The sequence below is a fragment of the Bidens hawaiensis genome, unplaced genomic scaffold (genome assembly GCF_021521415.1).
Source record: "Bidens hawaiensis isolate Kalapana, Puna unplaced genomic scaffold, B.hawaiensis_p1.1 tig00032031_1, whole genome shotgun sequence".
Lineage (NCBI taxonomy): Eukaryota > Viridiplantae > Streptophyta > Magnoliopsida > Asterales > Asteraceae > Bidens > Bidens hawaiensis.
The window spans coordinates 209796-221354 of NW_027495416.1; the positions used below are offsets into that span (position 1 = coordinate 209796).

The 11559-nt window shown below is 31.8% G+C and overlaps 1 protein-coding gene across 1 annotated transcript; it reads left to right on the forward strand.

Annotated features, from left to right (window-relative positions):
* Positions 1-8869: 8869 nt before the first annotated feature.
* On the forward strand, positions 8870-10350 carry LOC143582851 (CRIB domain-containing protein RIC6-like). Its single transcript, XM_077065328.1, has 4 exons — positions 8870-8927; positions 9159-9259; positions 9751-9814; positions 10030-10350. The coding sequence occupies exons 1-4, from the start codon at positions 8870-8872 to the stop codon at positions 10299-10301; spliced, it is 495 nt and encodes a 164-aa protein (XP_076921443.1). The 3' UTR covers positions 10302-10350.
* The last annotated feature ends 1209 nt before the right edge of the window (positions 10351-11559 follow it).

Here is an 11559-nt window from a genome sequence, read left to right on the forward strand (position 1 = left end):
CCCTTAAACAGGTTTGAGTCCAATTGACCACCGAGACTCCCTCAATCAGAAAAATTGATTGAGGGCTTTTGTTCTACATATAAAAATCTACAATATTGAAGAAGACAACTTACCCGAACGATGAATGAAACAAGAGATAATCGAGGTCAAAGGGTCTTGAAGCTTGAAAGTCAGCGAAGGCTTGAAGAACTTGAAGAATTTGAAGAAACCGACAATGGGGAAAGAGAAATTTCGTGGATTTTGGATATGGTGGCTGGTATTGAAGTAATAATCTAGGGTTTTATGATATGCCTTGTTTAAATATTAATGGTTAAGGCTTGTTTATTAGGAAATAACTATTTTAGGAAACCGAATAATCAATTAATGACAAAATCGGGTATAATAACTTAGATATTTGGTTTGGACAGCAATAAAACGAAATTGGAATGTTTATAATATTAGTTGAGATGTCTTGGAGCTTAAGTTTCATTAATTTAATCGAAAATAGGATAGAATTGGCAAAACTAGTCCTTGTAGTTCATGAAAATGTGATTTTTAGCCGTTTTAAGCGATTTTAAAGGTTTCTAAGGGCTATTTGGCATAATTGAAAGTTATGAAGTTATAAAATAAGTTAAATACCAATAAATACAAGTTTTAACTAGTTCGGAAGATCCAATTACGTTCCCGAATCGATTTAAACTTAAACAAATACAAATACGAAGAAACCGAGATGTTACATGGGGGGCGGGGGGTCAAGCGGTGGTAGCATTGGTAGTGATGGTAGGGTGGCAGCAACGTGGTGGTGATCAGGTGGTGGTGGTCAGGCAACGACAGTGGTGGTGGCAGTGATGACTAGGCGGAGGCGATGACAATGGTTGCAGTGGCTACCGCAACGATGGTGAGGCGGTGGTAACACTGGTTGTAAGGTGGCGGCGACGGTGGTGGTGGCGGTTAGGTGGTGGCGGCGGCGATGGTAGTAGTGGCAGTGGTTGTTGTTAAGTGGTGTGGTGTTGTTGAGAAAGTAGGGTGAAGGAGGAATGAAATGAAAAAAAAGAAGGGGGTGGGAAGGAATGGTTATGATAGAATGGGATTTCATGTGTAATGGATGATTCCATTCTATTGAGCAACCAAACATCACTTTTTCTCATTCCGACGCAATGAATCATTTCATTGCCTCTGTCATTGCTGCAATACAAACGCTACCTTATTTCATAAACATTTATCATATAATCAATTTCATCAAAAGAAATAGGATCATGTATCCACACAGATTGAGCTCATATATATGTACCAAATTATTCTATGTGTTTCTATATTTTTGATTTATAATTGTTATGAATGTGTTTGAATCCGTTTTTACTTCTTCTTCGAACTCATTGCAATATTGTACTCGTAACAATATTTAATTTGCTTATAGGTTTTCCATACGAATGTAAATTTGAGATTATAGACTTCTTATTATATGTATTATATATTTAATTTCTTTTTTATCTTTAATTTTTGTATCTTTACTTCAAGTAATGGACTTTATTTTTATTATTTTTTTTTCATTTGACAAATTTCGTGTAATACACGAGCTCAAAAGCTAGTCATTTGAATATATCAAGTATACAAGTAGAGTATATGTATTAATATTATGATACAAATCAATAACAACATTAGTTCACACTAAAACATAACCAAAAACTATATCTGCACGCAACTAACAACCACATAAAAGTTTAGTGGTGAGGTTGAGGGATTAAAAACAATGGTAAAAGAAAAAGAATTGCGATACAACATAGGATATAATAAACAATATGCAGGATCCTGTACCAGCAAAAGTTCACTTTATGATGTGACGAGTTTGAGTTTCCGAAAAGCTCATACATCCAAGCCAAGATACACATTTCTATAAAAGCGATTGCATATGTAACAGCAGAGATAGTTGTAAGGCTGAGGGGTGTGGGGGGGCGCGAGAGGGGGCGCGAGTGGGGGCGCCAGCCAATAATATTGTGACGTGTGGCAGAGAGAGAAACTTGATAAGATGGGTGTTGGTTGTGGTGCTCGCGCCCCGAACCTGGTGTGGAGGGGCGCGAGAGGGGGCGCGAGCGGTTTATTTTAACATTCCCAAGCGAGTTAAAAAGGTGTAAACACAAATATTATTGTTCAAACCCACACAGGGTGTCCAGGTTCATCCTCCCAACAAAGTTAATATATTAATCACCATTCCACTAAACCAACTAACCCATTGTCTTGTTTGTCTTCCTCATTCTTCCTTCCAACCTGCATCAATGACGGCCATGACCCATCTTTCAATCAAAACCCAATTTCATCCCAAGACCCACAAAACCCATTTCAATTTCAAACCCAATTTCTCAAATTCGACCACTTTAATCTCATTCAAACAAAACCCAGGTGAGCTGCTGATAACCAACTCAACCCCACTCTATCTCAATCTATTCTACACTTTCTTTCTTTCTTTCATAGATAGATACACACATATATATATATATGTATCTATCTCTCTGTACACACATATATATGTATCTATCTCTGAAAAAAAAAATTTTTTAATAAACAAAGAGCCCAACGGCTCTATTTACGCATTCCCAGACCTCCTTCACGCTCCCCCCAGCCGCTACCCCTCTTGCGCCAGCCTCTTTTTCTGCGCTCGCGCCCCTCTCGCGCCTCGGTGGTGTGGTGCTCGCGCCCCGGGGCGCGAGCGGATGGGCTCAGGCGCCCCCTGTCGCGCTCCACACCCCTCAGCCTAAAGGGAGTGCGGTCTTCCCGTTTTATAAGCTTAACAACTCCCAAAAATGTTGGGTACATACCAAGCAAATATGCAATTCTTTCTGGATTTGTGTGATGATGTGACCTGATAAAGGAAATAAAACAAGAACACATGTTATTAATCTTAAGTAAAAAAACAATATATTATACATGTACTTTAAATCCATCCTATAATCAAATCATAAGTAAACCCATCTAATTCTGTCTTCCACTTGTTCAAGTTATTTATAATACATATGGTTAGTGATTAATATAAATAAAAATGTAAATATTTGTTGCAAGATAGGAACATATATATTGATGTGGAAATTAACAATTAGTTGGTGTAACATACTAACATGAAGCCTCATAAATTTGGGGACCAAACTCAAAAACGATTTATAAACTCTGTTTCTTTTCGAGCTATGATTCTATGAAACTCCAAACAGGGTAGTCAAGATTAATCCGATATATTAATAATAAACAATTCACTCAACGTTAAAACCCAAATGGACCTTAAAAAAGGACTTACCCAGCAGGTGGTGAATTACTAGTGCGGACTTCTTCGGTTCTTGTGGGATCAACAACCTCCATGTCCATGTCTATGCTTGCTTGGTCAGGCACAATTCCGCTATCGAGCACTAAAGCCCTGTTGAAAGGGATGTTAATAAAAAGAAGAAAAATCAATCTCATTAATGATTTATATTAATAGTTTCATTTCGAGAGATAATATTTGACCAGCTTACAAGTTTTTGAAATTCCTTAACAGAGGTCAAAGATAACTCATTCAATTGGTTATTCGACTACTTAACTAGCCAGTTGACTAATAATAAGTCATTAATTATCTCAAAAATATGGATTATTAAAAACTCGTTAGAAAAATGAAACCTTCTAAAAGGAATATTTGGTGCGCACTAAATTTGGAGAACTAGATTTGGTTGTTGGGGGATTCAAACCTTAAAAATAAAAAAGAAAAAGAAAAAAAATAAAAAAAGAATAGGTTAATCGACATCATTGAGAAATAGAATCTCAGCCACCAATACTTAAAAACCATGCACATAAAAGGTAGGGGATCTCGGGATTCTTAAAAAACGTATAAAATAAATGAAACAAAACGAAAAGAAGAAGAAAAAGGTGAAAGGGATTTACTCTGCAGGAATAATATCGGGGAGTTGTTCTTTATCAGGCAAGTTTTCAGTAGCGGAAACCACAAACCTTCAACAACAACAACAAATATATAATAACTTTACATAAATGATAAATCCAATCTTTATAAGAAATGAAAAGATCACTAATGTTAAGTTGATCGTCAAACAAATACATAATATGTTACCTCAAATGGAAAAATAAAAACAGGGGAATTTATAAAAATAGGGGATGAAAATATGAAACGAAAAGAAGAAAGCTAGCTTCCTTACTGGGTAGTGGTGCGATCTTCTTCGATTGCAACCTGCGGGCTGAAGAGAGCTAAAAACCTTCATGAAATGAAATAATGCATTAGCGAGCAGGACTATAACTTACCAAATTAATATTAAAAAGAAAAAAAGAATCATAATTTGATGGTTTGTTTAATTACTGTGCAAGGTTTGGATGATGGGTGGGATATCGATATCGGTGTTCAGAAACAGGAAGCCATGTTGGGATGGCCATGCTTGAATAATTATCCTGTGTATTCTCCATGCTAGCAGCTTTCTGAAGTGAAGAGGTCTGAGATGACAAAATGGGATTAGTACGTAATTGCTAAATACATAAACCTACATATATCAGCTTCAATCAAGGAAGAGAAGCAATTAATCAAGATATATAGAGGTGGTTCACGTCTACTTAACCTCGATCAGAAACTAATATAAAGCCCTACAATGTCCCTTTCTATAAGAGGACTTTCCTTCTCCCCTTTCCAAAATCCAAACCGTAACAGGTAGTCCCTTAAGAATCTAAACCTTAACTTTTATGTTTATTAATATATTTGTCACACACATGTCTTTGTTGCTCCCGCTTTTACCAGGTATCAAATGGCTAATAGTTACCTGTAACTACGATTTTAGAAAGTGCTCAAAAATGTTGTCCGTCTTGATAATTTTATACTGGTGAGGTGAGAGCAACAACTGTTTCTTTAAGGAACAGAAAATAATTAACTGACAATTTTGATGGAATTATATTGATTGCTTGCTTTGGTTAGTATTTGCAAGTGATAATAAGATAGAGGATGGAAAATGACCATAACCGACATTTTTATTGACCCTTTTTCTTTGAACAATAAATTATATACACCGGAAAAAAGTGGAATTCTAACTACTGACGTCATAGTCTCATAGACCAACCCCACCACGATGATGATTTTCAAGGAAGGAGAGTAGCATCGCTCCCATCAATTTAGGGATGAGATCGGGACCGTACCGGTACCGACCGGTTCCGGTCCCGAAAATCCCGGTCTTGAAATTCACAAATTTTTTGTATCGGTATTCGGTACCGGTACGGATATCAAAGGTAAAAAAATCGGAAAATACCGGTACCTGTCCTGATACCAAAACTCAAAACTTTGATACCGATTTGGTACCGACGGTACCAAATCAGTACCGATTTCGGTACCGATACCAGTACCGAATTTTCCCATCCCTACATCAATTTACATACATAATAACGTAACACACATACACACGAGAAAATTCTATCAACCAATTATGTTTGCTTTTTAATTTATTTGATTTACAAAGTAACCAATGTAAAAGTAAAAAAGATAACTTTTTTTTAAATATATAGTTTACGAAGTTACATATATCTAACTCAAAGGGTCAAGTTATTCTACAAAAGGAGGCAAAAATAAGAAGAATTTATAGCCATATAAAAAAAAACCCTTAAAAAATAAAAAAAAAATAAATAAATAATCAAAACTCAAAATTTAATAAAAAAAACAAGAAAAGAAAAAACACAAAAATGTTTTCCACCGTCTTCCTCGTTCTTTAAAAAAAAACAATGTTGAAGGAAAAAGATCATTATGTCTTTTTGTTTAACATTGTGTTTTGTATTCATTTTCGTCATTGATTATGTCTTTTTTCCCTAACATCGTGTCTTTTTTCTTAATATTGTATTATATTAGTCAACATTGTGTTATATTTTGTTCGGCATTGTGTTATATTTTGTGATTTATTGTGTCTTTTTTAGTTATAATTGTGTATTTTGTTCATTTTCGTCATTGTGTCTTTGTCTTTGCATTGTGTCTTTTTTTTTGGAACGAAAATGACGAGGAAATTAATTTTTTTTTATTATATTTTGAGTTATGATTTTTTTAATTAATTTTTTGAAATTTTTTTGAGTAGTTTTTTGTGTGGCCACAAATCCTTCTTACCCTTCTCATTTTTTGTCTCTTTTTAGAGCATTCTCATCAGATCCCCTATCCCTAAACCAAAAATTACACTAAAACTCACTACATTTTCTTTCTCTATTTCAATTAAATAATACTTTTTATACCTTCTATCATTACCTTTTCTCTTTCCTTTACTCACAACCACTTTCAAAATATATTAAAAAATTATAGGGGATGAACAGTAGCTTTTCAAATATACAGAAAAATCACTACATTTTCTAAAATATAAAAATTTTTCACTCACAACATCCTGAATCACTCTCTAAATTATAAAAACATCCCTCACATTAAATGAGAGGTTGGATGAGAATGCTCTTGTATTTTAACTTTTCCCCTCAAATTAAATATATATATATATATATATATAGGATCAGGATAATGTGAGAACTTTTTAGGAATTGAGAACTATGAGAACAATTTTGGACCACACAAAAATTAAAAAAATTAAAAAAACCAAAGTTATTGTTTATCATCCCGGTTTCTAAAAAAAAACCGTAAAAAAAAATTCTTAGTTTAGCTAAATTATACATATATGTATAATATGTACATATATGTACACACATGTTTTTTTTCCTATACACATATGTATAATTTAAGGTAAATGATAATGTACATATGTGTACATTATGTAACTAGAGATTAAATGAAAGTAGACATATGTGTATAGGTATAATACGAATTAAAAAGAAAAAAAATCGGTTTTTTTATTATACATATATGTATAATATGTATACACATGTTTTTTCCTATACACATATGTATAATTTAAGGTAAATGATAATGTACATATGTGTACATTACGTAACTATGGATTAAATGAAAGTATACATATGTGTATATGTATAATACGAATTAAAAAGAAAAAATATTGTTTTTTTTAATGAAACCGGAATGAAATATAGGAATTTTGTTTTTTTTTTACTTTTTTAAAATTTTTGTTTTATAATTTTTTAAATATTTTTTAGATGTTTTTTTAGTGGTCCAAAATGGTTTTCAAAGTTCTCAATTTGCCAATGATTCTCTTAAGATCCTTATCATATATATATATATATATAGCGTACACATCACATATACACAACTTTTTAGCTACATGTTTTTCTTTTTATTTATTTTTTACATTTCTAACCCCATAACAAAAAAGAAACAAAAAGAAAAGTTTTGTAAATAGATTGATTATGAGTAATTTATTCATAACTTTTTAGTTTTCTCTCTCTCACACAAACATACACACATATATATATATGTGAGAGATTTCAAATGAGAACCACTTTGAGTTTTAAGAACTTAACGTAATAATAAAAAAATTTTTTTTACACATACGTAAAAAAATTACATATTTTTTTACGCACCGAGTCGACTTATTACATATGTGTAACGGACGTTTAAATTTGTGTAATTACTTTACATCTTTATTCTCTCTCATACTTTAATTTTTTAATCACATTTAATCTCAACCACATAATCTAATCTATTTAATTAAATGTGTGGTAAAAAATAAAGTTCTTAAGTTCTTAAAACTAAATAAGGTTCTCAAAATATTTCTCCCTTTTATAGGTATATGTATATATGTATAATTATTTATTTATACATTATTTATTTTAGTTATAAGGTTAGTTAGTATTGTAAAAAAATCTAAGTGCCTCGTGTTATACATATATAAGAGTCAAGTGATTTAATTAGAACATTTTTAAACCTAAATAATTTAATTGAAATATTTTTAAAAAACTTAGGTTACTATTATTCAAATTACCCAACTTTTTAAATTGTATTATCGTATAATTGTAATAATAAAACTACGCTTTATTATAAACTAGCATATAAATCATATTTACTATTTTGCTTAATTTGCTATAAATTACATATCAACTACAAGGAAATCTTAGTATCTCAATTTAATTCATACGAAGTTATTTTTATTATAATATTACTTTAATATTTAAAAGTTCCAATTATTTTTATTATTAAGAACTTTAATATCTGAAAGCTCCGATCTTCTATCATCATCTCTATAATTACAATAAAACACATCACATTTCTTTCTTCTGTTTAATTAAATAATATTTTTTTTGTACTTTTATCATCATAGTTTTCTCTTTCCACCCTATAATTTACAAAAAATCACTACATTTTTCCCAAATTTACAAAAAATCACTACATTTTCTCTTTCCACACTATAATTTACACTCAAAACCTCACTATATAATTTACAAACTCCCCTCACAAAATTTTAAGAAACCGAATGATAATACTCTATGTGATTTTAGGTGTTTTTGTGGCCACGACAACAAGTGGTGTGGATACAAGTCAACGAAAATGTTGGTTTTTGTCCACGTAAGCATCATAACAGGTTAAAATGTTAAACAAGCTTTTTAAGTTTTAATATGTCAATCAAAATTTAAGATTTTTTACGAACATGCTTACGGTTTAAACCATATAATTTTGAGGATTAACCCTAAAATTGAGGACACGCTATACATCATAACCTTTGGAAGTAACTTTTGTGACACTTTTTTTCCCACCACAACCTTTTATTTTGGAAATTGCTTGAATTGGTAAACACTCAATTTAATCAAAGGTGGTTCATCATGCTGCTCCTATTATCTCTCTTTCCCGTATCTATATTTATTTCGCCTCCTTCGTTCACCTCACGCCTTTTGGTTCAATCGGATAATTTGCTCGATTCTTATATCCAGAGTTGTTACAACATATTACGGGGTCGCTTGACCCCGGCCATTCACATCCGGAGCATACCGATCAATTATTTGAAGAAGATATATGGGTACTAGGGTCAAAGGCTTTTTTAAAGGCCTCAAAAACATATCAAATATCTTCGGTAATTAACCTTCGTATCTTCCTCCATTTTAAATAATAATCCTATCTATACGGGCTCTCGTTTTATGAGAACTATGAATTTATGTTATGTTACCTATACAATATAAGTTTTTTTAATTGTAATTATGAGGTCTCGACCTTTTGTAATAAAGTGTGCTATGCTATTCTTGTTATATACGCATATTGTATTTTGTGCATGCTGACATTATTGTGAACTTTACGGGAATCGAAGATGAAGAAGACGAACCAGAAATACAAATCGGTATGCCCACGGACGTGAAGCATGTTGCTCATATTGGTGCTGAAGGACCTGCCACTGAATCTCCCAGCTGGGTATCTATCTTTTTAGCATTGTTTTTAGAACCCAACCGAACTAGCCAATTGATTGGACCCAAATTTGCGCACGGAACTAGACAACTAGGCCTGTTAAGCCTGTTTAACCGTTTTTCATTTGAACCGGCCAGTTACCAGTTGAACCAAATTTCTAATTTTGTTTTCTCTTCAAAATCTAATTTTATGAGTTATTTATTACTCAAAGACTCCATATATTATTATATTAGGTCTTAGTATTTTACTAAAATTGCATTCACACTAATACATAAAACATTTTCACATTTTGTTTTGCGTCATATATATATCTTTTTATATTTGTTTGGACGTTGTTAAATCTGGTCCAACCGGTAAGACAATCGCTTTGTTTCCCGGTCCAGTTATGAAAACTTTCTATTTTATCGAAGGCACCCTTTTTGTTCAATCATCGAATGATTTATAGATGTATATGACTGTATGTATATAACTTTTGTGTTTTTCTTCTATGTGAGCAGATGAATGGATTTAACGCTGGACGAAGTCAATCAGGACCAATGGAGAGCTCTAGTATTAAAGAAGGTTAATTCTCCATGTTAATTTTCAATATTTTATTTTCTTTAATTTTTTAACTAAAATTATTAAATTTAAAGAAACAGTTTGTTCTGATTGACTCTGGCATTAAAAAAATGTTAGCAAAATAATAAACCGATTAATATGTTGCCCAATTATCCAATATACAAATATTTGTCTCATCTAATATGAAATAACCTAATGCAACTCTTTAACATGTGTAGGTGCAAAAAACCATAGGAGTACTCGAAGTGAAGTATCAACAAGAGACATTCCAGAAGTGTCCAAAACATCTAGACACCGTCGTCGTTCAATGGACAATTCTTCAGATTCTGATTCCCAATCATCAACCAAATCGAATCCTAGGAGGCACAGGATCCGTCGGTTCCATGAGAAAGGGAACTTACCAGACATCCCCAAAAGATCAAGACGAAAGAAATCTAACGACGATGACGGGTCAACCAGATCAAGAGATAGTGAATCTTCTGAGCCATGAACCCCATTTGGATCATTAAACCAGAACTAGGATCATCTTATACCAAAAATCAACAACTTAGTCTGCAAATTAGGACAGTTTGAACTTTGAAGAATCTTCACCATTTTGAGAAAAATGATCAAACATGTTTGGTAGAAGATTTATTCATATGCATCCTTTTCCTATCTAAATATGCACTTCTAAGTTTGAATTTTATTGTAAGATGAATCTATAATTAATATAATATGATGGTTAATCAGTTCAAAACAGTCATCTTCTTGTGTCTTTGATGTTATATATTATGATTTTCTATGAATAATAAGCTTTTATAATTCCAAAAGATAATTTGTTTCAACTACATTCATATAAATAAATACCCCTATGAAATATTAAGTCGTTTTATTAGAAAATTCACTTAATATAATTAATTAATTAAAATCAACAAAGTAGTGATTACATCGAAACAGAAGACAAGCAAGCAGCAAGTTAGAGATAACAATATAATATTAATTATATGCTTAATGTGATTTTTTTTCGTCATATAATGTATAAATAATATTTTAATCGTGTATTTTTAAAGATCACCTTTATGATTTTATTATGCTTGCTGTTCTAACCTAATTCTTATGAATCAAAAACAATATCTACTTCAACCTTTTCTTTGTTTCTTCTATTTCAAGACCTTTTTTAACTGAAAAGGAAAGTTTCTTTAAAAAGAAATGTTTTCTTTTACCCATATGCCATCAAAAGTCTTCAAATGTCTTTTTTTCTTTTTCTCTCTATATGGACAAAGACATTGATAGTTTTAATCGTCTAAAAGAAGTTTATCTAATATGAAAAAATAATTTATTATTATTATTTTTTCGTGCAGTTTCAAATTTTTACAATGAATTAAACAAAATTATTATTATTATTATTATTATTATTATTATTATTATTATTTCGGTCAAAGTGAATTGGGCCAAACTCCGAATCCATGGACTGTTTGGGCTAGAAGCATTAGGGTCAAAGCCCACAAAGGGAAGTGACGCGAATGAGCAAACCGGTTCACAAACACGTTCTTCAACCCCATTAGGGTTCTACTTCCACCCACACCAAACATTATTATTATTATTATTATTATTATTATTATTATTATTATTATAGATGCTACAAGTCTACAATAGTGAAGTCAATTTACAACATTTCAGGTAAAAGTTTTTAGTTTTTTACCTTTGTGTTGTGTTCCAACATGGCTGAAGAAACCGCCTACATGCATGTCTTCTTCGTACAGTATTGT

Bases quoted from the DNA above. Each gene is read 5' to 3' on its own strand.
- LOC143582851 (XM_077065328.1), top strand. From the start codon at position 8,870: ATGGGTACTAGGGTCAAAGGCTTTTTTAAAGGCCTCAAAAACATATCA. The intron at 8,928-9,158 runs GTAATTAACCTT...CGGGAATCGAAG, and splicing joins AAACATATCAAATATCTTCG to ATGAAGAAGACGAACCAGAA. The intron at 9,815-10,029 runs GTTAATTCTCCA...TAACATGTGTAG, and splicing joins GAGCTCTAGTATTAAAGAAG to GTGCAAAAAACCATAGGAGT.